Here is a 26,048-nt window from a genome sequence, read left to right on the forward strand (position 1 = left end):
AAATTATATATTCCACAGATAATGTTAAAATAATCATTTTTAGGTAACAGTTGGTGTGTTTGGATACACGGTTAATTTAACTCTACATTAAACAAATATTTTAGCAACTGATGATTTGCGTCATAGTATACTTTGAGTAATATATTAATACTTATGCTAACATTTACCTTCCAGAGTGAGTTTAAAAACTAAATAAAACAAGAGTGAAAGGAAACATTTAGGTAATAAGTCTATTGACATTAACATATAGATCAGTTTCAAATATGGAAAATATAAATACAAAATCTTTTAGTAAATATTAATGCATGAGAGAGAGACAGACAGACACAGAGAGAAAGAGAAGACTTCATAGATATGATAGAAACTTCATCCCTGTACTTCCAATATGAGTTACTGAATGCATTGCTCATTGTGAAGATAGAGAGATAAGATTTGAAACTACTATTTGATGACTTAAACATCTAAATACAAAAAGATGAATGGATAGAATGGACTCAGGAGCAGTAGGGAGCTAACTTGCTTTTGTCATTGGTAGAGTTACTTGTTTTGCTTTAGGCCTTTCATTGTTTTGATATGGTTATGATGACATCTAATAAGTATGACCCCACATTTAGGCTGAACAACAATGTCAGAAAATGGCACAGGGCTAAGTGTATGAAATAACGGAAGATGTGACAGAAAACAATTATATCATAGACTGTGAAATAGAAACTTCACCTGCCAGTTCAGCAGAAATCCCTGTGGACCTATCTTTCCCTCAGCACATGAAGACAGAAGAGCTTCACTTAATATTCTTTGATGAATTAAACCATATATCCTTTGCGGGCAAGCTTACTTCTGCTCTCCAACTCTAAAATCTACTTGTAATTACCATAATCCTAGTAATTAACTTTCCATTTTCTTTCTCTGCCAGGGAAAGAAGTATTCCAGTTGTAACCTCTACCTGTCTTTATTTAACTAAACTTTCATCCTCATTTTAAATGTTTAGACAACCTGCTTTGGAAAACTATTGTGGTGGCCAGCTAAAATATACCAACATATTTACTATCAAGAGCTCCCCAAATACTGCTTTTCCCCTGATTTCTGAAAATCCATATGGGTTTGGGTAACATCCCTTTCAATTCATTTCTACTCCTATAACCTCATTCCCCAGTCTACAGAAAAGTCAATTCTTCATGAGTCTTAAGTACAAAATTGAATGATAAAAAGTACACTTGACCTGCTGAGTGCAGCTCTCAATAAAGTAACTCTCCTTCCACTTTAGTATTGTAAAATGTAATCAAAGACTCCTTAATGTAACTTGGCAAAAAATGATATTTATATATCAAAATTTCTCTGCTGATGTAGTTACCCATTGACAAGAAGCTATGGGACACATAAATTGCCTTAACTATGTAAGTGCTCTTCAATGTGCTTTTAGAATGTGTCAACATGCATTTCTAGTTTATTTAAAAATCACTTGGCTTCAAAATTGCCTTTGCCAGATTTTCTCAGTTCTAAATTAAATGAAATCCAAAATTGGTGAGTCTCCTCTTTTATGTCTGTCATATGTCTTACTTGACCTTATTTATTTACAGTCCTTCTATTGTCTCATGTCAAGTCATAGTTTAAACAAAATCTTTCAGTTCTACTGTGAGTTGAATACAGAAGCAAAATGAAAGAAGAATGTTTTCCTACTGCTATTGTTTCTTGGGATCTTCTTAGATGGCTATTTAGATGGCTTTTGGCAAAGGCTTCTACGCTTTCAAAACAATGCTGTTTGGAGTTTGTACAATGATCTGCTCTTAAATTGTGTTTGGTTTTTATCCTTCTCTGACCATGATGAAAATATCCAGGTAGTGGATGAATAGATGTTATGTCTTACATGGCTTGCTCTACATTTTAATGAGAATCAATAACACTCTCTGAATTTTTATTGTTCTAAATTTTTGATAAATGTTAAATGAAGCTGGGAGATACATGCCCTATTGCCATTTGTTATGCCAAATAAAGGAGCATTTGAGAAGAGCTGCACTGGTTGTGTTGCCATTTTAGTTTCAGAGATCACTTCAAATGTTGAGTCTCTCTGGATGAAATTTTGGAGCTCACTCCTTATTTGAGTCTTCCTGCCAAAAACAGCTGAGTTTTAATCAGGTAACAATATAGATTGAAAGATTTAGTTTTATAAATCATATATTTGTTATTAAAAACTTTAGGAAACAAGGAATTTGAGACTTACTGCTTCCTTCCACCTTCTTGAGGAAAGAAAATAAAGACATTTGTTTGTGGTTCATACAAACTATCCATATCAAAGCTTCCCCAGTTATCTATCACATTTCTATAAGTATTTTCTTTAACTTAATGCCTAAGGCATCTTTCAAGCAATTGTGTGGATTGGCTTGTTTCTTTCATGATTTAAGGTTCTGAAATGCACTGCTCCACTGTAAGAACCCAAGGGACACTTCAGTTCCTCATCATGACTGCAACATAGAATAGTGAGAGTCACAAAGATTAATGAGTCATCTGTCAAAACTAACCCAAAGGAAAGTGATTTTGACCTTGGAAAGAAGGGGTTTATACCAAGTATTTAGTTTGATGTAACTTCATTATATTAAGGATGTTCCTGGACTTGTCTTAAAGTATAATTATATTAAATGCACTTCTGGTTTATGAAAAGGTAAAAGATCTTCCAAGTACTTATGTCTTTGATTTTGTTTCAAAGCTACCAATACAATAACAGGCACAGTTACCCCCAAAAATCATGAGATAAGGCTTCAGAGAAAATGCAATTCTACTTGCCATCAGCATGTAGAATTTTGGGCATAATTATTGTGTGGTCTAGGAAAAGACAAAGTTCACAGGCATATCCTATGCAAGCTTAGAGATGAACTGGTGCAGAATAGTAAATGCCTTCTGATAATGCGTGCCTGGAATGCAAACTAATTGTAAAAGGGATTCCCTTTACCCCTACTTCAGCTTACCCACTTTAAAATGATATACTAGTTACAGATTTCTAGGTGGTCAGGGTATTTTTCCACTGAATTTAAAAGCAATTGATTAAGATAACTTAGCCAAAGAAAAGCAAAAAAGAATCTAAAAGAATCTGAGTTTCAGATCATATCACATGGAACTCTACGAAAATGACAGTCACATTTAGACCTCCTTGCTTTACCTCTTAGTAATGGTCTTCTATGTTTGTGCCATGGTGGCTCTGATTGCCTACACAGTGTATTCACTGGCATTACTTGAAGAAGAGAACTCCGTATTCCTGTAATTTCACCTGTCCATCCAGAATGAAATTATTGTAGTTTTTAATCCTGTTTTATCTTTAATCTCTAAAAAGAGGAGCCAAAGGAACTCCTATTGGTCAGATTTACTTATGAGGCTATCTCAGGTTTAGAGTTGTTATCATCCAATAGGAAATCTGGAATAAAACAGCAGGAGCATGGTATGCATTTTACTACCAAAAAAAGTAAATAAATAGTGCTTGAATAAAAATATGCATCCATTGCACACATACCTTGTAAAATGTCAAAAATTAAAACTTTTACATTAGAAGATATCATTCATATGTGCGAATTTATTTTTTATTTTTATTCATTTTATTTTTTGTCAGTCATGGGTCTTGAATTCTAGGGCCTTGACACTGTCCCTGAGCTTTTCAGCTCAAGCCCAGTTTTCTACCACTTGGAGTCACATTATCACTTCCAGTTTTCTGATGGTTAATTGAAGATAAGAGTCTCACAGACTTCCCTGCCCTGGATGGATTTGAACCATGATCCTCAGATCTCAGCCTCCTGAGTAGCCAGGATTTACTGGCGTGAGGCACTGGCACCGTTATATGTGCTAATTTAAATAGAGAAATTTTATGTGCTACTCTGTCAGTAGAAGCTTTTGTGTTTATATGACAGAATAGGATTAGACATTACAGGAATTATCCAAACAATTAAAAAAATAATGCTGATTGCATTGCTTTTCTAGAACTGCTATAACTAAATAACTGCCATAACAAGAAATCAAGTATTTTCAACAGAGATTTATTCTCTCATATTCATAGAGGCCAGCTGTATTGGTTCCTTCCCGAGAACAAAGGTGAGTATCCATTTTTTGTTTCTCTCCTTTCTAGTGGCACCTGACCATCCTTGGTGTTCCAAATTTCCATCCCTGCTTCCTTTGCCAGTGGCTTCTCTGATGGTGTATAAGCCTTTTCTATTCTCACAAGGACACCAGTTCTATTGACCTATAGCTTTCCCAGTCTGAATCACATCTACAATGGTTTCCATTCCAATGAAGGTCACATTGACATATATATGTATAAAACATATATATATATATATATATACATAAAACATATATATAGAGAGAGAGACAGAGAGAGAGAGGGTCACAATTCACTCATAACTCTGACATTTTCACATTAAGAGAGAGTAAGACTTAAAAGGGTATATTCTTATTCACATAGAAACATTATTTCTAAGGGCTGGGAATATGGCCTAGTGGTAACGTGCTCGCCTCCTTATACATGAAGCCCTGGGTTTGATTCTCCAGCACCATATATATAGAAAAAGCCAGAAGTGGTGCCTTGGCTCAAGTGGAAGAGCACTAGCCCTAAGCGAAAAGAAGCCAGGGATAGTTCTTAGGCCCTGGATTCAAGCCCCAGGACTGGAAAAAATAAAACATTATTTCTACAAAAACAATTATTTCTACAATCAATGTGCAGCAGATATTTATATAATACTCCCATATACTCCTCAATACATACAACACTCCTATTTTTTCCTAATAAATATTAGGAAATATTCTTCAGTAAGAAAACATAATTTGACACATTATGTCTATTGGTTTGAATGAACTTTTATGCATTAAAGAAAGTAGACAGTGTTTTATTTTACCTTTACTTATTACTTCTTCAGTAATCATCCATTATAAAGATCTGTTGCTGATACATCAATTCCTTCTCTCCCAAGATTTTTAGCTTTTCTTGTAAGGTACATCTTCTGACCAAATGTTCTCTCCATTTTGTTTTTCTGAGACTTCTATTTCTCTTTCATTTTAATTGATAATTCCATAGAGAGAAAATTTGAGCATAGTTGGGTTTTTGTTTCAAGTTTGGTTTATTTGGGGTCTTTCTTTAAATATTAATGATTAGGCTGTATTCTGTTACTGTTTACATGATTTTGGAGACATTATCCTCAATTATTATCTGTGACCATCTGTGGGGAATGTATTTATTTTCCTTCAGGCATCTTTTGGTATTTTTATTTTAAATTTGCTTTTCTGAAGCTTGAAAATAATGTGTCTTGAAATAATATGCTTTCTGGAATTCACCTTTTCTTGGATTGTGTTCTCTAAGACTCCTGTGTCTATCTTTAGAATCTGAAATTAATGTTTGGAAATTCTCAGTCATTATTCTTTTTAATTTTTTTAAAAAAATTCCTTCAGCTTTTTTGCATTCTTGCATATCTAGTTTTAATTTGATTCATTGATAGGTAGCTATGTAACATGACCATAATATAGGTTTAAGTAAGAGGAATTCTGATTATTGAAACTAAGGTTCAAACAACATTCTTGCTGGGAAATAGAAACAAGAATTCAGAAACCATCACGAAATGGAGAATGGACATTGAAAAATGGAAAAAGACAAACATTTAAATATGGCTGCATTACAAGGGATGCAATATATGTGATTGACCATGTTCTCTATTAATATACATATTGATAGCTGCATGGCTTTTGATGAACTATGACCTTAATGAGGAACACTAAATTTCACACATCAAAAAACAAGTATTTTTTCAGAGCAAGTATATTTTACTATTGTTATAATGAACTTTAGAAGCAGGATGTGCAGTGCATTTGTAATCATAAGTAACAGCTTCATAAGCAAAACTGAATATACGATTGATAGTTATAAATTTAACTGCAGGTACCACCTAAGAATTAATTTAAAATATGACAGTTGTACAAATTAATTGAGTAGTAAGAGGCTATACTAAGTAAAACAAATCAGAAAATTTTGCCTCTGAAATTATAGTCTAATACTTCACTGAGTTCAAACAACATGAATTCATATTGATCGTTTGGAGTAAACATTTGCCCCCAACATTCAGTAGTTCTTTCTAGCCAAAATTCGGGCCTACCTATGGCTGTTAAATCCTCCCATAAACTTTCTAATCTAAGTCACCAAGAAATATGTACCATATGAACGTACAGTAAACTATATTAGAAGAGTTAGTTGGACTGGTTGTTTTGAAGAAGTATTTGAACTCTAACATTAATCTTAATTGAATAACATTATAAAAACTTAAGTTCTAAAGCCAGACATGGTGGTACAAAACTTACAATCTCCATTACTTAAGAGATAAAAGCAAAAGGATGCCAAGTCAAAGTCAGGTAGGGTAAAGTTAGCCATCTTACAAACAAATCACAAGCAAAAAAAAAAAAAGAGCTCTGAAGTGCTTGTCTGCCAGGCAACAGGCTCTGGTCCCAATGTGTATTGCCTCACTGCAAAGCTAGAGTCGAACTTTGGTGATCAGTCTGCCTTTCTTCATTGTAGGCAATTTCTGACTTATCCTCCATTGGGATTGGGTCATCTTTACCTATTTTTCTATCATCCTTTCTGCTAAATAAGAAGCTTTCACAGCAGTTGAAAATGTATTATGCAAATGTACTTTTCAGAGTTGTATGCTTTCCTTGAGTTATATAATGAATATACCTGCAATCACTGTATCCAGTCTTAGTACCCTCGATACTATATATATGTGTATTAGAACTAGGGAAGGGAAAGGAAATACCAAAATTGAGAGACAAAGGGTAAAAAGACAAATCATTCCAAAAGCAATACTTACAAAAACATTTGGTGTAAACAACTGTACAACTCATGGGTGGGAGAGGGAAAGGGGGATGGGGGAGATGGGAGGGAAAAAATGAGGAAGGAAGTAATAAGTTGGATAAGAAATGTACTCGTTGCCTTACATATGAAACTGTAACCCCTCTGTACATCACTTTGACAATAAAGAAAAAAACTGTAAAAACAAATAAAAGACATATCAAAATGATAGATGTTTTCTTATATGGAACAAATGTGAGAAAATTCCCTGAAATTTACATTATTGGGGTTCTCTTTAAATAGATAGTACTAGTTAGCAGAAGTATATATACTTATTCCTTTTTTCACCAGCTAGGATTTTATAAGAAACATTGCTGTGAGAGAGCGCATTCTTAGCCATTAAGCAATCTTATGAATACGTGGAAGGAGAAAATAGGTGGGATATCTTTCAGGAATAAAAATAACCTGAATTTCTGTTATTTTAAAATATGTGTCAGAAGCTACCAGAGTTGCTTAATCTACAATGTTATGAAATATGTTGTTTTAATAGGGAAACCAAAAGATCCTGACAACTGAGTTAAACTAAAAGTACATAGAAGTTTCGACAAGTTATAAGTGGCTCAAGTTTTCTCCATATAAATTATCTTGGAGAAAAATCCTTTCACCCAATGGATAATGCCTTATAAGCATATTATCTCATATATGCAATTTTTTCAATATTTGCAATGTTCATTACTTTCTGTGCTGAATTAACAAAGTATGTAATAAATGTATTGTTTCTTAAATCACTAAATACCGTCAAAGTGAATCTGATCGATGCTTTGCTCTATAAATTTGATTCATACTTCGATGATACACAAGATCATCACAAAGTAATAAATAGGACTACCCTCCCAGAGCACTGGTATAGGTTCTGTGACAGGAACCAAGTGAAGCTCTGTTCATCTAGATCCTACTTAAAACACAGATGTTGGCTCAGTTTGTGCTATTCTGTGGAGACATTACCATGACTTGGCCTAGAACTATAGAATCTAAGAGTCTTAGTTGCTATCTTTTATAGACTATGGAGCAAAACAAACTAAAGCCCATTGTTGCAAGAACTGGATAAACTTAGCAGCATTGTGTAGATCTTTAGGACAAAATCTGATGGAGAGTTAAATCAGCATGTGGTGCTGGTTTCTGGGTCGAACAGAACTTTCTAGTATGTTTTCCACAGGAACACAGAGAACTCCCTTGACCTGAGGCTGCCAAGAGAATAATCCAACTGATAGAGAATGTAAATGGACAGAGCTGTTAGCATTTGAATGCCTTAACAAGGTATTTGTCCATAATGATACAAAAAATCCTACATCAATTCATGTGAGTTGATCAAATAATGGTTCAAATCAAATAATAGTTCATAATTTACATTCTTAAATGATTGAAAGCACTTTTGGAAAATACTGCAATCATCTCTGCATATTGCACTCACTGAATTTCAATTGTGAGAACACCAATTTTTCCACTAAAATATACCCAAAGGCCTTGAGCTTTAAACAAAGCCGCATTATTATACCACCAGGCCTCTATTGTGAGCCTGGATCAGACCTATCTATTGTTTCAAAATATCACCAAGAAATACCATCTGAGAGCATGAAAAAATAAGACGTGCATAAACAACTAAACTCAAGAAATCAGAGAAAGACAATACCTACATTGTCTAATCTACATAACCTGTTCAGTAAGTAGAGTTTTGCCTTTGCTAGAAGAAGAAGACAAATTGGGAGTTGCATTTTTCCCCAACACTTGTCTTTTTAAGTTGCAGAAATAATTGCCGACATAAAACTGTGAACAGCTTTGTTCATTGAAGGGAACAAAAGCTCCAGATGAAATCTCCACAGCTTTGGCTTTGCAGCCAGATATTGATTGCAAAGGGACACGTCAGGCTGCGGCTGTTTTTATATGGAAGACATTTTGCAAATGGATGAGAAATAATGAGAATCAGATAAATTGGATCCTTACAAGACAAAAGCAATGGATGAACACAAGGCTAAGCGCAGGACTGTTTTTTTTTTTTTTTGAACAAAGCAGTCTTTTCTTTCCATCCACTGTTTCTTCAATAGATTGATAATCAATTCTGCTTCCTGATGTTTAATCTATTCATTCTAATTTCCTGCCCAGTAGATACTAAGTGGAAGCAGCTCCAAGCTGGTTTGGATAGTAAAAAGTGGAGAAATAAAGGGACTAAATTTCACATCCATGGTTCCTATCTAGTATGTGTGGAGAGGAGAAGATAACTTTTGACTAAAAAGGGACACTTTTAGGTAATATTACATTCACCCAAGCAAGTTCTCTAAACAGCTGCTCTGAATGACTGCTAAAATCTTCAATTATTTGTCTGTCGCACACAATAATCAATGCACTCCACAAACAATACAAGGTTAATATAATAAAAGGGAAAACAATAAATATTTATCTTTAAATGCTGCAGCACATTTATCAAAAGCACTTAATAATTTATACTAATTTTTTAGCATGCAACCCCTGTAGATTGTTTTATAAATTCTCTTCATTTGGTATATTTGTCATAGTAAGCACAGAATTTGGACGGCTTATTCACGAAGATGCATGTCCTCATTAAAACTATTTTTCAGTTGACTTCGGGATGTCAACTCATGATTAACCATGCTAATGAAGAGAAGAAACAGAACAGAAAACTCAGCATGGAAAAATCCAACGCAATTTATTTTTGGCATTGATGCACTTTAATTTTGAAGCAATGTTTCCATCATCAAAGATATTTTACTTAAACTTCATCTTTCATTGGTGGGTGTCGGTGGGGGAAATGGGGGGAGTGGAGAGCATAAATAAATATGAGTGAAGTACTTTATATTCATATATGAATAGAAACCACTGAACCTGTTGAAATTGTTTTAAGAAATGGAGGAGGGGAAATAAAGAAGGATGAGTAAGAGAAGTAGTGGCTTAAATGGGGTACATTTTGCATGTATAGAAATAACTTAGTGACTCTCTCTTGTCCAACTAATGTATTCTAATAAAACAGTTTTAATGATTTTTTTCTTAAAATATATGAAAGGAAATTAGTTTCCCAAGTATATGCATATGTATCTAGGCATGCATGTATGAAGGTACATATATGTGTACATATAGATATATAGGATCTGGTGTGTGCATATATGTAGATGAGTATATATATTTATAGATGACATTTACACTGGTTTTATTAAGAGGCAAGTTTGCAGGTGCAGATGTTTACAAGTGTGTTTACATACTTATGTACTTAGGTGTGTGTTTTAATAGGGTAGGTAAAATATATTGTAACACACCCGAAAAAGCGTAAGGGGTGGAGGTGGGGGGGGGAGTTAAAGCACCTTTATTATATATAACCAGAGGTATCAAGTATGATAAATTTGGGAGTTGACACCTTTTCCACAGTTAACTCCCAGTTTTTAAGGTTTATAATTCCTTCACAAAAATTCATTTTGCAAGAAAGTGCACAAATACATCTTAGTCTGCTTGTTGTAACTTTTATTTTTACTGTCTGATTCTAGCACATTTTTTTATTTATTAAGATCCAAAGTCAAAATTACCATTTTAGAATTCATAATGCAGATCCCATTTTGAAAAAAATCACATAACAGCATTGTAGCATGAAGGATACTAGAAAGAAATTGATCTTGAAAGGAATTGAATGGGACAATAATTTCCTTCTTCTGGTTAGTTCTTGTGTTGTCCCTGTTGGTTCATTCTCATATAGGAGTTGTGTGTGTGGCACTCAGCTATGAATAGTCAATGGAAAACTTTGTGGACAAGGAAAATATTTTAAGCTGTTTTTGTTGTTTTATGACTCCATCATTTACTCATTTTCACTAGAGTATGCAAGTTAAGCAGCCCTGCCCCCCCCCAACCTGGTGATCCATATATTAATGGCATGTTCCTTGGAATGGGGCTACTGGAAGTCTGTGAGATATTTAGTCAATGGTGTCTTTGGGAAGATGCCCTAGGCATGGGAACATGATATGAAAGGAGATAGTAGAACTCTTCCTTTTTGTTTCCTGGCTGGTATTAGAAAGTGGCTTCCATCATGTTCAATAACCATGATGTGCTGCCTTCACCAGAAGCCCAAAACAAGGGGGTCACTCAATTTGAGGCCAGACTCAGAGCCAACTGAAACTTCTTTCTTTGTAACTTAATTGTCTCAAGTATTTCATTACAGTGACAGAAAACTAATTAATGCATCAGTGATAATGCTTCAGCAAAGATTGTCTTTGGCAAGGATATTATTTCCTAAAGTAATAGATTCTTTTTCAAATTTCAGGTGGAAGATTCCAGAAATCTAATGTCATATAATTTAGAAAACAACCTTCTTATATAATTATGATACCATGGAATTTGAAGTCGGCATTGCCCTTACAACATAGAGTACTTTTTCTCCACCGATTTGCACTGTTTTTCTAACTGTGTGCTAACCAGAATGTATGTTGTATGTACAGAGACAGGAGAACACTGGTTTAGAATGTAGCTTTCCCTTTTGGGTCATGCTAAACACTCAGATAATGATGCTAATTAACAAAGTAGTCTGTTTGAAAGGAAACCATGTATTAACTGAAAAGGAGACATATGAACTTTTTTTTTTCAATTCTGGACAAATACATCTATCTCCAAATGAATGCACTTTAAAGTTATGTGAAGTGCTTTGTATCAACTAATAAACATGAGCGTGTTTAAAAGCACAAATCTGTAAGCCAATCATGTATCTAAAAATAAAATAAATTTAACATAATCATGTTATCTAGCTTATTTTTCTAACTATATTCTCCTGAAATAAGCATCATTTCTACATATAGATCCATTCATAAGAAATTTTTAAAGGACAGTGATTTTGAATATAGAAAGGTTTTTATGTTGACACAATTAGATTCTTACCTTGATCAAAGGGTTTTCCTGGACTCCAAGTGCGAAAATAATCATCCTATGAGGGAAATAATATGAATTGAGTTCACATGGGTAATTGAAATGTAAGGGCTTATATAAAATCTAAAATAAAATAGGAAACACAGAAGCTGAATACAAACCTCTACTTCCTGCAATGGCAAGCAGCAAATTATAAATAAAAATAAAATAAAAAGGAACAAGAGAAAAAGAAGAGTTATCAAAAGGGAATACAGTGCTCACAAAGTACAGAAAAGTCAACAAATGAATTTATTTTCATTTCAATTGAATGGTTGCTATGACAACTTAACTGTTTCGGTTGCCACTTCTTTTAAATACTATAATCCACTTCTTTCTATTGCAATTCGGTGGGTAATATAACATGTAGATAATTACCCTAAGCTAATCACCTATAAAGCATCTTACTACTTTCTAATTATACAGTTTCATTTCCCACTAGTACAATAGTAAATGGATCCATTTATATAATGGAAAAATAAGTGATTTTGCAATAGTCCATAGAGTATAAATACACTGTTTGCAAATCATTCACATGTTAAGTTAATATATAAGAAGTCCATCAAAATACAATTAGGAACTTGAAAAGATGCACATCTAACTAAATCCTGGATAACTTCTAAACCTTTAATGCAGAAACAAATATCCATGCAATATATTTACAATATATTTACTAAGTGTAAGTTTACAACACAAAACTGGGGCAGTGATAGCAAAAGGGAATTTTAAAAGCAAAGCAAAATGGACTAAGTCTATTTTATTACTCTAAAAGCCCTATAACAGTATACTTCAACCCTATTATCTTTCACTAGAAAGAGAAAAAATCCACAGTTCAAGTCAATGCATTGTTTCACTACAGTAATCTGCCCTAGGAAAGAGAAGCAAGTAATAGCAGTTTGGTAAAATTCCTAGCTAAATCTCATACCACTCAAGATGCCCAGATAAAAAGCTAAGGAACTGGTAATATCTGAAAAGGAACAGCAGAGATTTTTTAATTCACTTTTCTATTCTATTAGCTAACATTTTCCACTGTATGAAATACAACAGACTGTTTAATTATTAATATAATCACAAATGTCACTCAGGAAAATATAGGTTAAATTTGGTTCCCCATTTTTTAAAATTCGAATAATCTTCAACAGCACCTTGTGTTCTCCTACTTACCTGCATCAAATGAGAGAAAAATGACAGGAAAAATAAAGCCACAAAAGACAACTTTGCTAATCTTGTGTTTCTGTCCAAATGTGGCTGTTAAGGAATGGGGTTGGCAGACAAGTAAAGAGTGACAATTTATGCTAATTGATTCTGGCCTAAAGTATGTAGGATTAGATGAGGGAAGATAATGCCTTTAGATAAATAAACATTCATTGTTTCCCCTCTTACAACTTTCTTAAAAAGACAAAACAATTATGACAGCTGGCAAGTGACAATGTAAAGCCCTCACCTTCCCTCCTGACAGCCATATCTTAGAGCTGTCCTTACTTCTGACCCACACTGAGTCATCTCCCCTCCCCTTAGCCCTGAAGAAATGCTCCAGTGGTATGGGAAAAGAGCCTATGACCTAGGCCACATACAATGCCCTGCCCCTAACACAGAGGCTGTTGAGACCTTGAAACAACTCTGTTAAAATAACATTGCTCATCCACTCCACCTCCATCTCACCCCACTTCTGCTTGTCAGCCCTGCAACTTCATTATTTCTGCCTAATATTTAAAAGGACCCTAGTTGTAAATGGGGGTTGTGCCATTTCTCCTTTAGCAAGTCTGAAGGAGACTTGATTGTCCTTTGTGGGTCCTACTCTCAAATAAAGCCTGTTGGGTCTATTGAGTTCACTTTCTGGCCTTTCTTTATTCTGATACTCTCAATACTCTCATGGCTCAGTTTCCTTACAAGAACATGTTGGAGTCCTTAGAAAACCAAGCTTTCAAATTCAATCACTCCATTAAGAATCTAACAACTGGAGAGCATGGTTATAAAACTCATTTAAAAATCTTTCATTTTGAAAAATTGCCTCTTAGTGTTGACTTCCCTTCATCAAGCCTGGAGAGGAGGTGAGCAGCCATTTTCTTTCATCTCTCTTTTACCCTAACAAAAGCTAGAAATAAACACATGAAAAATAGATTTGGAGTCAGTTTCACTTGAACTTGAGGTCTTGTTTTCCCAGAGAACACCATCAAACTTTAAACATGGTGATCAACATATCAGAAACTTCTGTGTAGGTTGGAAAAATGACTTGCGAAGGATGTTTGGGGATTAGTCACAAAGTCTTTAAAATACTGGCACCATATCTGACCTGCAGGAGGTGATACAATTAACAGCTACTCAGAAGAGTTAAGTTCATCAATGTTTGGGCAACACCATTGAGTGATCTCCTACTGCTGCTAAGATCCTTTAGATTTCCCATTTCTTTTTTTTTTTTTTTTTTTTTTTTTTTAGATTTCCCATTTCTTAAAAAATAACAATGGAATCTTCAATGGTGAAAATACATTAAAAATAACATAGTGGTACAATATAATCTCACTCAGATTTTACTAACTCCCTTCCAAATCACATAATCACATTGGTTCTTTTGAGATTATAGGTAAATTAAAATTTATAATCACAAAGTAAAAACATAAGCCTGGTTGATTGGATAATGTCAAGCACAACATTCAAGTCCAACCATTGTACAGAAAAGCAAGTTAGCCTTATAAACTATTTTTAGTGATATTCACTGGGCTTTTTCTTTCTTTCTTTTTTTTTCTCAAAATGGTTTCACTTCATTAAATCTCAGGAATTTTGCCAGGATTAGAAATAAAAGTATTTTTACATAAATGTTCTTTCAGGCACAATTTCTTTTGTTTCAAAAGAGGCTTTATGTGAATATAGGTTGTTCTTGAGCTTCAATTTAGATCCAAAATAAGCCAGTCATGGATTTAGAAAACAACTTCAAGAAATGTTTAAAACAAGAGAAATTTAGGTTTAGGCAACTAGAGACAATCTTGAGCAATTCAATAGGCACAGCTGAATTCCTGTCACTAGCATTCAAAAATCTTACATTGGCCATTTACAGACACTTTCAGAAGTTAGCTGTAAAATTTAGTGTCACATTTTTACAAGCTTCCTATATTTAAGAAATAACAAATGTCAGTATTCCACAAAATATAGTTGGCAAATATAAGAAGACTTGAAATGTTTGTTATATTATTTAAACTATCTTTTGATTTATAATATGTGATTTTTCTAGTTCTATGTGTGTGTGTGTGTGTGTGTGTGTGTGTGTGTGTGCAAACATATACATAGAGAAAGGAGAGAGAGCACAGATTTTTTATTCCAGCATTGTTAATATTTTGGACTTGCTAATTCTTTGGTGTTCTAAAGATCAGGGATTCTGTTCAACATTTTGGACCTCTTCTCATGAGATATCAGATTTGCTCTCAAGAAATCCTCCCTGAAGATTTGACAAACTGAAATGTCTTCTGGGGAAAAATGTCACTCATTTAAGGACTACTGATGAGGAGACGTTGAAAAATACAGGAAGACAATGGAATAAAAAATATCCTACAACAGATGACTACTATAATAACAGATGTTCCCAACCCAGAAGTTTTACAATATTGAGAACATTTTATTGTATTGTCTGATTTTTTTCCCTAAATTATGGAACAATGACCTTTACCATTTTGAATAGATTTACCATCATTTAGTTATACTTTCATATGTGTGTGCTTTTACATTGTATGTGATATTTTGCAATAAGGAATCCAATAAAAATGTCTGATAATTTTTTTTATTTTTCCCATATGTGGAAAATATAAAGTTAGAAGGCAATCAGAGGGAATGAACCCTATACTCACAGAATACAGGAGCTACTTTCCTGTTAGGCTTTAAACTAGGTAAAAATGTGTTCAAAGATGTTTAACACTATGGCTATTTATTGGGTCTCATTGTGTACATACTACTATATCTGCACTGAATCGTGGGGAGGAAGTACAAGGCTGGTACTGTGGCTTGAGCTCAAGGCCTGGGTGTTGTTTTTGAGCCTCTTTGAGCTTAAGGCTAGTGTTCTACCACTTGGGTCACAGCACTACTTCTGGCTTTTTCTGAGTAGTTTACTGGAGATAAGAGTTTCAGACTTTTTTCTGCCCAGGCTGGCTTCATCTTGCAATCTTCAGATCTCAACCTCCTAAGGTGTGAGCCATTAACAAGTCCTGCATCTCCATAAACATTTTATATTGTCCAGAAAAAAAAAAACCTTATAAAATATCTCCAAACTCTAAAAAATGTTACACAATCATAAAAGAGAAACAGAGAATAATAAAACAAGATAAATAGGGAGAAAAATATGAAAAAGAAAAATTACCTGCTCTGTACACAAGAAATGAGAGTTGCACTTTCCATTGTGAATACTTTAGGATGGTCACTTTGTAAATAAAATGAGTGTCAAATCGATGATCATTAGTGCTAGCTATTTTTGGTACAACATGTTCAAATTATAAGAAAACATGATAATACAGTTCTAAAGCAAGGCACAGAATTTCCAGTGTTGTGAGCATATAGTTGTTCTGTTGTATTTATAGAATGTATAGATGCCATTATACATAACATAAACAGGTCTATCACAGAAATCCGTTACCAAAATGCTGATACATTTCAATAATAATGGATTATTTCGAGGTTCCTATGAGGCATCTCACAAGGTAAATTATTTTCACAATTAGATCTCTGTCTAAAACAATCCATATGGTAAAATATTAATAGTATTTCTGAAAAAATATTTTTAAAATGCTTTATATGTGATTACAAAAACCTAGAAAACATAGTTTTAAGTTTTCTTCAAACTAAGTAATTAAGTCCAGCAATCATGTTAAAATATACACAGAAATATATACTAACAGCATTATTATGGCAAACTACTTTGCACAAATTTCATTTAGTGACATCATCTTTGTATTGTACTCTACATGGAAATATTTTCTTACAAGACTGTCTAAATTACACCTTTAATGCTGTATATGTTTTTAAGTGATTTAGAATTATACTTTCATATAAAGCTTTTTATTACATGCCGTTGGTGAGGCACTAGCTGAAATGTCAATTTTTCCCACAAATTTAGATATTACAAAAGAAATAGTGTTTATCAGTGATGTCATTCATGTAATGATTGTCAAAAATTGCTAATGAGTTCACATTTACATGATGAAAATACATTAAGAATGCAAGAAAGAACAATTATGAAGATATACAGATGAATTTATTTTGTTACAAAATTAAAAATCTAGCTTAAACCATTTCAACTACAGCATTTCAATAGGAACAAATACAAAAGAAAAATGGAGTAGGTACAATACAACATCAGGAACAAGAGCAGTAATGAGAAGAAAAAAATTGAGGTGAATCATAATATTATTTAGCTGTGTAAATATTAAATCAACATAGTTTAGTTTCGGGCTCAAGATATTCTAGTGATTCTAGTGATTGTCATCAGTCATTATGTTATGAATGGATATTTTTAAACTGATGCCATATGAAAGTGGAATTCTGAATAAATGATTAGGTGTATTAGGAGAAAGTTGTGACATATGGAAAAGAGTAGGAGAAAACAGAATTTTTGAAACTCTTCTTCAGATCCCTCCCTTCTGACTTCTAAAATAAACATAAAGTGTATCTTCTTTTATCTTCCAGTGTCATATTACCGATTCATGTTATTTAGTTAATTAAATTATTCAAAAATATTTAGTGCATTTCCAGTAGGTCAAGAGGAAAAACAAAATTAGGTGGTAAGTATCCTTTGACTTCACGGAGCTCTGCATTCCATGTAAAAGTATTGAGGAAACAAAGAAGGAAAACAACATAAATCTGTGATAATTCTTCACAGCGAAGATAATATAAAAATGCAGACCATGAAATGCAAAAATTTAATTTCCTAGGACCTTTGAAGTATTATCTGATTGACTTTACTTTCATAATTGAGGAATCTGAAGTTTCTGTGATTAGAGAATCTCCACAGCTGTCTCCAGGAATGTGCTTTCCTGGTGTTAATCTTAGCAGCAAATTAATACTCCTCCTTTTTCCCAAATAAGAGGCTGGGCTGGGAATATGGTCTGGTGGCAAGAGTGCCTGCCTAGTATACATGAAGCCCTGGGTTCGATTCCCCAGCACCACATACATAGAAAACAGCCAGAAGTGGTGGGTCAAGTGGCAGAATGCTAGCCTTGAGCAAAAAGAAGCCAGGGACAGTGCACAGGCCCTGAGTCCAAGGCCAAGGACTGGCAAAACAAACAAAAAAATAAGAGTCTATTTTTAAGCTTGCTTGATCAATAATATATGGTAAGACAGCATTCAGGAATTCTAAGACTATTTTATATAAAGAGTTTCATTTTTGCCCTATTACGATGGAAATCTACTACATGGAAAGGCTGTGTCTATTCATCCCTCACTTCTATATGCCATCCCCAATCAATTGTCAGCCAGGTGCAAAAGCTAATGTGAATTTGAAGTGATTCAAAACAAGGCCATTGTCCATTAGAGATGCAAAGAGAAAAGATGTATTCGTTACTTTCAGGATCCTCTATATATAATTACAATCAAAGGTTAAGTTAGCAAAGTACCACTAAGTCCTCAAAAAATGTCTCAAGCCCTGGAACACTTCTTTGGTTAATAAATCAAAACTCTAGTTCTTAGCATGGCATCTCACTCCTGTACTCCTAGCTTCTCTCAGGAGAATGGATGATCAAAACTGAACAGATATGAAGCAAGTGTTCATTTCAACCAGCAAGCTCTATGCTGTTGTGTGTGCCTAGAATCCCAGATACGTAGGAGGAATAGACAGAAAGATTCAAGTTGAAAGTTAACTTTAGGCAAAAAAGCAAGACTTTAACTGAAAAAACTTTAAAAAATTGGAAATTATGGTTCAAACACCAAGCACTTGTATACTTGAATTCAAACCCTAGTCTGCCCCCACAAAACAACTCTAAATAAACTCTGATTTTTATAATTATTGGAGCAAAGCATCAACCATTATTTACACTTTTATTTTATATTCTTTTGATATTTATGGTTCTGTTTGATGGAGTTACTGGAGTTTAAGCATGGGGCCAAATATATATATATATAGCTCTCTACCATTTGAGCCATGTCTCATTGATTTGGCGCCCAGGTGGCCATTGGGCCATTGTTACATAATTCACTATGCTTTGCACAGAGCTGAGTGACAGGCATTTGCTGAGATGAGGTATGTTTAACTCATGCCTCTACATTTCTCACAACAAACCCGAGAGTAAAGTTCTATTAAAAGCCATCTGATGCTTTTGTGTAAGAGTCTACATGGAATTGACATAACATCTTATAACTTGCATGAAAATATATGAGTTGAAATACATATAAAAACTTGTATGGTGAAGTTCATTAAAGGCTTTCATTGTATTTTATATTCATTAAGATGTTAAATATGATATATACTTTCAATATTGCTATTTCTCCAATATTTAATCTACTTTAGGACTTGAAAATGTCAGTTTTGAAATGATGTTTTAGATATGATTTGAAAGGATCACTTTGAAGTTGTAATCATCTTATCTATGCTCACACCCATACATACACAAAGAGCTACAGCCTAAATGACGGGTACGAAAATGAAATAACCAAGAAAAATTCGTAAGATGCTCTTATCTAATTGCACATTGTAGCTCAAATTGCCAGAACATTTTAAGAGAATGGTTCTTTTAGAGAAATCTTCTATAGAGAAAAAATGATTTATATGTGTTTTAAGCTTAAAAAAAAGAAAGTATAGTTTCATCTGTCTAAATGATAAAGCTTAGAATTTTGTATCCTGCCCTTAATGTAAGAAATAAAGAGAAAAACAGGAATGTATTTCAATATGATTCGATTCTAATGATTAATGTAACCAAATTGATTTCATTGGTGTTCTTCATCTGAACTTTAACAAAACCTAAGATGAAGTAAATTTGGACTCTTACAGAAGTGATATTAGTACCTGCTCTAATATATTTGAGTTTTATTATTTTTTTCTTATTTATTGTCAAAGTGATGCACAGAGAGGTTACAGTTTCATATGTTAGGCCTTGGGTACATTTCTTGTACTGTTTGTTACCTCCTTGTATGTGGATTCATTAAAATATCCATGGGCCAGGCTCCATGGCCCTGGCCACTGGTAGATTAAAATAAAGACATAGTCTCTGTTATAATTTAGTTTTTAGAGAGATAATTATGGTAGCAATATACTGTAGTTTCATACAAAATGTTGAACCCACCATGGAAGAGTGACTTTGGTCAAGGTCATTACACATGTAATATAAGCTGTGGGTTGAAAAATGGCCAGTGTTGCTACATCACATAGAACCCTAGCAAGTGAAAAAAATGTGAAAGGAAATCGAGAGTACTCTAGAAAGTAGCTCAGTATGATAATATCCTAACCCAAGCCATACCTACGTGTGACAGAATTACTTCATAATGATTGTGTGAGTGTGCGTGTGTTCATGTGCATGTTTGTCTAGGTGCGGTGTATGTAGGGGGACCAGGAGTAATAGAAATAATGATGTTGAATGTGTGTGGATACTGTAGTGTTACAGGAAAGGTGGCTAAAGAGAGGCAGATAGGTAAACTAACTATAATCAGGTTTTCTCCTCAACGAATTTTTTTAACTCTCCTTCTAGATTAAAGAAAATACAAGTTGTTAGGCATTGGATAAATTTCTTGTACTGTTTGTTACCTCGTCCCTCATTCCCCCCTCCCTTCTCCCCCTTTCCCTTTCCCCCCATGAGGTGTTCAGTTCACTTACACCAAACAGTTTTGCAAGTATTGCTTTTGTAGTTGTTTGTCTTTTATTTTTTTACCCTGTGTCTCTCGATTTTGGTATTCTCTTTCAATTCCCTAGTTCTAATACCAACTGTAACCTCTCTGTACATCAGTATGATAATAAGTATTTGAAAAAAATAAAATAAATTAAAAAAAAGAAAATACAAGTTGTAAGGTTGTTGTATAGATGCTAAAAATGATCAACACATCTACATATTTGTCTGAAGCATAAAAATCTGTCCTTGGCTTAAGTGTTATGTCACATAGGAAAAACAATAAGAACAGCATCTATTGTACTTTTACTATGTCTTTATACGTTTTAAATATTAAAACTAACCTGTCTTCTTTGACTTTGCTCTACAAGTAAAGAGAGGCATGATGATTTCATACCATCTCCAGGGACCATCAAAGATGAGATTGAAACCCAAATAGCTTGATTCAGTCACTTACATTCTTAACTATATTCTTTCTTTCAAGTTTTAAATTTTATTAGTTAATTTTCAAGGTAAATAGTAATATGCTGCACAAAATAATTTTACAAGTCCATCCTAAATTGACTTACTTACCAAATATTGTAAATTATGTTCTAAGAATAAAATAAAGTTAGTGAATGAGTCTCCCTCATGGATAATGTATGCACAACAATTCTGTACAATATATATGAGAAAGTGTGAGGTTCTAAAAGCATTGGAAAGATCTCTTTTAATTTCTTAATTAATTCTATGTCAAAATATGCATTTTATTCTTTATATTCCCCAATGGCATTTGTGCAAGGGAATTATAAAAATCTCCTGGCATTCATAATCATATGTGCATGGACATCTTAGGAGTAGGCTCAAAGATGTTGTCAGATATAAAAATGAAAAATCTGAGAAGGTCTGAAGTACATTTTTAAAAGAGAACTAAACCTTGCTGCTTTCCTCTCCAAAATGTACCAGTTTTTAAAACTTTCAAAACTATTAATGACTTTTCAAAGCTTCCCACAAAATTGTTTTGTCAGAATCCATTCATGAGGAACGACCTATATCCCCTGATAGAACCTAATTTATGCTTCTTGCTGTGTTTTCTTTGAACATTCCTAGATTTAATTATCTGGAATAAACTGTTCCTTTTGACAAGAAATAGTTTTTCTTGGTTATACTCCTTCACTATAGACATTTAGAGTCAAGATCCAAAAGAAATGGGAAAAGAAATCTTTAAAGACTAAATATGCCAAGAAAACAAATGTCCATAATGCCTGGTGAGAAGGGCTATTTCTTTAGTGTTAATCAGTAATCAGATGCCAAGAGTACATAAGAAAGGAAAAAAATTCAGACGTAATAGCCAATTTCTCTGTGAATGTGTGATTAATATTGTCAATCAATTGAATCTTGTATGCAGTTTAGAATGTTGTTAATTACAGTCCAGGGGAAAGCAAATTCAATATCAAACACTTTGAAGCAAAAGCAAATGGGATTTTATGGTGCTGGCAAACTGTAATGTGTTGTGAGCAGTGCTGTGCGACTTCGTCCATTAGCATAGTTGTTTATGCACTTAGTGATATGATATTTAAAATGTGCTGTAATGTGGGTATTAAATTAGATCAGAACTGTGTTTTCCAGTTCCGGGTTGAGAGCCATATGTACTGTAAAGATAAAAGGATTTAGACAGTTGAAAAAGCAATAACTAGAGTTAAAAATTCCTCTGATGAAGAAAGCCTGGGTATGCATTATCTGGGGGAAGCAGGGAAACTTTCATCAAGCATAGTTCTTCCAAAATGCATAGATGGCAAAAATGCCTTTTAATCCTGGTCCTCTATTCTGCCCTTTTTCAAACCTCCTATTCATGGTGCTTTGCCTTATATATACCTATGTTTGTCTCAAATAGTCAACTGCTTACTATTTAAGATATTTTATGATCTAAAGTCAGGGAATGGATAGTTGCCCATCAGTACTGGCTCAACCCCTTGCCCTTGCTCTCTTTCATCAAGCGGCTGATGAGGAGATGACATCATCTAAAGAGTCTCCATGACCCTGGCAATGACAACTGCAAACACGTTTTCTAGTTCTCTCAACAATTTCTTCTTTGCATAAGCTGACCTTCCTTTTATGTTAAGAATGTCCCTCAAGACCAGGCATTACTAAGGAGCCATTAAAGTAACATTGAGTAATATTAGAATCAATAGTAAGTCTTAGCTTGCCTTCCAGTTCCAGAACAAACATAAAGGACAGAGGGTAACTGGCGCCCACAGGTCATCTTAGAAATGGGAAGCCCCCTGGGAGTAATGTATGAGTGTCAAGAATTCCTGAGGGAATCTTTGGGGCACTGGGTTAAGGGTGAGATTTAGAAGAATAACTGGAACGACATTTTGCCTAAGGTTTTGCAAATAAAGGGATTGGCATAATAACAAGAACAAGGTTTTAGGAATAAAGGAATTGGAATAATAACAAGAAGAACAGTGGAAATTCTTCTCTTTCTGATTGGCGGCATATAAAAATGATAAGCACCAGAAATAAAAAAAGATAACCAAGGAATGCTTCACTCCGTGCCAAATCTCATGATGTTTCTGTCCTATGTTTTAGGTCCATTTCTCTTGGAAGTCCATGTTAACCTCTTTCTGTGTTGGATTTTGAGGTATGAAGGCAGAGGAGAAAATTTGGAAATGGAACAGACTTGAGTCAAAGTTCTAGCTCCACAATAGAGGTAATTACAACAATTTAATTTCAATATATTCCATTGAAAGTCTATGGGTAATATCATCTTTATAGGGTTTTGTAAAAATTAATAGATAGAGAACATATTAATTTTCCAAGTCATACCTCTGGCTTTTTATGAGCCCTCAATAAACACAAATTTGCTGCCTTCATTTAGTTTGCTACCTAAAAATGTTCAGCTAAAGGAAAATAAGTTCATCATTTTTGTGTTCACAGTCTTTTGTTCATATTTTTCTACATCTCCACCATTCGTTCATCTACTCATTCATATAACTATTGTTAGACATACTAATTTATATTAAGTTAATATATAGTTAACATGAAAAGAAGCCAATACTAATTCAGGATTTGCATGCAAACACACACACACACACACACACACACACACACACACACACACACACAGAAAACAAAATCCAGTACAGAAGATCTCTTTGATGACAAGATAACATCCGGTCAACTTGCTTGTTTCCTTTTGGAAAATTTCACTTGACAAGGGAATAAAGATTTAATAGGAGGAGGTTGGGGATATGGCCTAGTGGTAGAGTGCTTGCCTCATATACTTGAAGCCCTGGGTTCAGTTCCTCAGCACCACATATATAGAAAAGGCCAGAAGTGGTTCTGTGGCTCAAGTGGTAGAGTGCTATTGAGTAAAAAGAAGCCAGGACAGTGCTCAGGCCATGAGATGAAGCCCCAAGACAGGAAAAAAAAAATCTAATAGGAGAAGCAGGAACCATAATATGTTGGCTAAGAGAAAGACAGTGAAAGAACCAAAGAGATGAATAAGCAAAATCTATGCCTAATGCAAAGTTGTTGGGAGCAAAGCAGTGAGAATAAAGAACTAATGCATCCTGAAAGGCAGAAGACAAACATGCATACATCTTCTCCAAATTCTGAATAGTATTTCTGTTCTAGCCTCTAACCATTCAAATTGTAGTACAGTTATTTTTCTGGGGGCCTCCTTATGCCCATTTATTCCTCCACTCCCATGCCAGATCTATACTTACAGTATCTGAGTGAATTCATATCCAAATTTTAAGCCTTACAGAAACATCATGTCAATGATAATGTACATTAAATTATTTTATCATGCATAGCTTTAAGTACGTATGCAACTTAGCACCCTTATAAATAATAGGCGTGATTAGTGTTCCATTAGTAAACATTTGAAATATTATAAATGACAATCAACATTCTAAGGACAGCTGTAGAGTCAGTGTAGAAAAATGTCATGAAAAGCTAGCCAATGTAGCTCATCAATTAGTAGACCATTTGTTCATCTGCTTTTTGAGATAAGTCTATATACATTTCAACAATCATCCCATAGTTTATGTCAAAAACCAACCCAAATAAAACTCAATCCTTGATTCTTGACCATGTAAAAACCTTGATTCCTGACCTAACCAAAGCATGGATCCTATGTCGAGTTTGCTGTTGTTGTTGTTTTGTTAAATCACATTCTCTCACTGAATTTCCTCACAGTTGATGATGTGTTCTCTACAGAGAAGAAATCCTATTAGTTAAATCATTGGTGTTCCTACCAGAGGCTGAATAAGACACAATGACATTTCATTTCTTATTACAAAGTAGCCAAACATGCAACGTGATCTGTATATAAGACTCTAAAACTTTGTGACATATTATTTTATTATTTCATTTAGGTAACAAAGTATATATACTACTTTATCTCAGGCTCATTTTATGATTATATTCAATACAGGATTATCTTAAGACTTTTACCAGTTATACTGAAATAAATGATCCTCTCAAACTGGGTTTTACATTTTGGCAAATACAAATGCATTATATTCATTATTAATTCATATTAATACTAATATTCTGTGGATAGTAATAACAAAAGTGAGCTAGAGAAATGCCTGTACCTTTATTGTTTACGTTGCCCATATTACCTGAATAGCAATTATAAAACTGTAATCTTAGATGTCCGGCTTCTTTATTTTCCCTTTTTCCTGTAGAGCATTTAAATCTAAACTGCTGTTATTTTATTCCAGCTAAACTCACGAAATAAGGACACATCATATGGATAGGATGACTGGCAAGAATTGCTGATAGGAAGTGTCAGTAACTTGAGTCATTATCTGACTCATGTGTTTCAAGGTCAAATAAAGAAAAGAAATCCAAAGTTTGTGATATTCGATACTTACAAAAAGTATCAAACTTCACAGTTTATAAGAGTATGCATTTTAACATGCTTTGCTATTATTGTCACATATTACAAGTTATAAAGAGATAGGTTGTAATTTTCTGAACATGATGGAAACCCTGACCTCTCCCTACTTTCCAAATGGTAATGACAAATAAAATATTTCATAGGAATGATTTACTATTTTTCTTTCACAATCCTTTTTCTGGTTTGTGATTTAAATTTCTCTGCAGTATTTTCCTGTTTGTACCCTTCCCTTTTTCATATTTTTTTTCCCTCTGAGTAGAAGTCTACCAGTGGATCTTCATGTGTCTGCACAGCCCTAAGGCTAATACATTGGTGTCAACAGAAATCTGGCTAGAATTGCATAGTCCAGAAACATTATCTTGACAGTTACTTCCCCACCCGCCCTCCCTTATCTGGACTTTGTCATTGAAAATGTCACAATGATGACTAGTTCTACCTTTGGTCTTGAAATTGTCCTAAATTTGTTCTCACAGATGATGTCTAAGAGAGAAAGAAGCTTACAGTGTCTGGCTGCCCACTGGCCTGTTATTTCTTGGTGACTTGATGGAACTTGGATGGGAAGTAAACAGATTATGCCGTGGTAAAAGTAGTCAGAAAGAAATGGTAACTT

At 34.0% G+C, this 26,048-nt stretch overlaps 1 protein-coding gene across 3 annotated transcripts in view; it reads right to left on the bottom strand.

The window, feature by feature from the left end:
• Positions 1-26,048, bottom strand: part of Spock3 (SPARC (osteonectin), cwcv and kazal like domains proteoglycan 3) — a 249,197-nt gene that overhangs the window by 130,055 nt on the left and 93,094 nt on the right. For all 3 annotated transcript variants that reach the window (XM_048330943.1, XM_048330941.1, XM_048330942.1), the window contains exon 3: positions 11,735-11,780. In XM_048330943.1, the coding sequence (XP_048186900.1) occupies positions 11,735-11,780 (46 nt within the window). The remainder of the gene's footprint in view (positions 1-11,734; positions 11,781-26,048) is intronic.

This window comes from Perognathus longimembris, chromosome 21, assembly GCF_023159225.1.
Source record: "Perognathus longimembris pacificus isolate PPM17 chromosome 21, ASM2315922v1, whole genome shotgun sequence".
Lineage (NCBI taxonomy): Eukaryota > Metazoa > Chordata > Mammalia > Rodentia > Heteromyidae > Perognathus > Perognathus longimembris.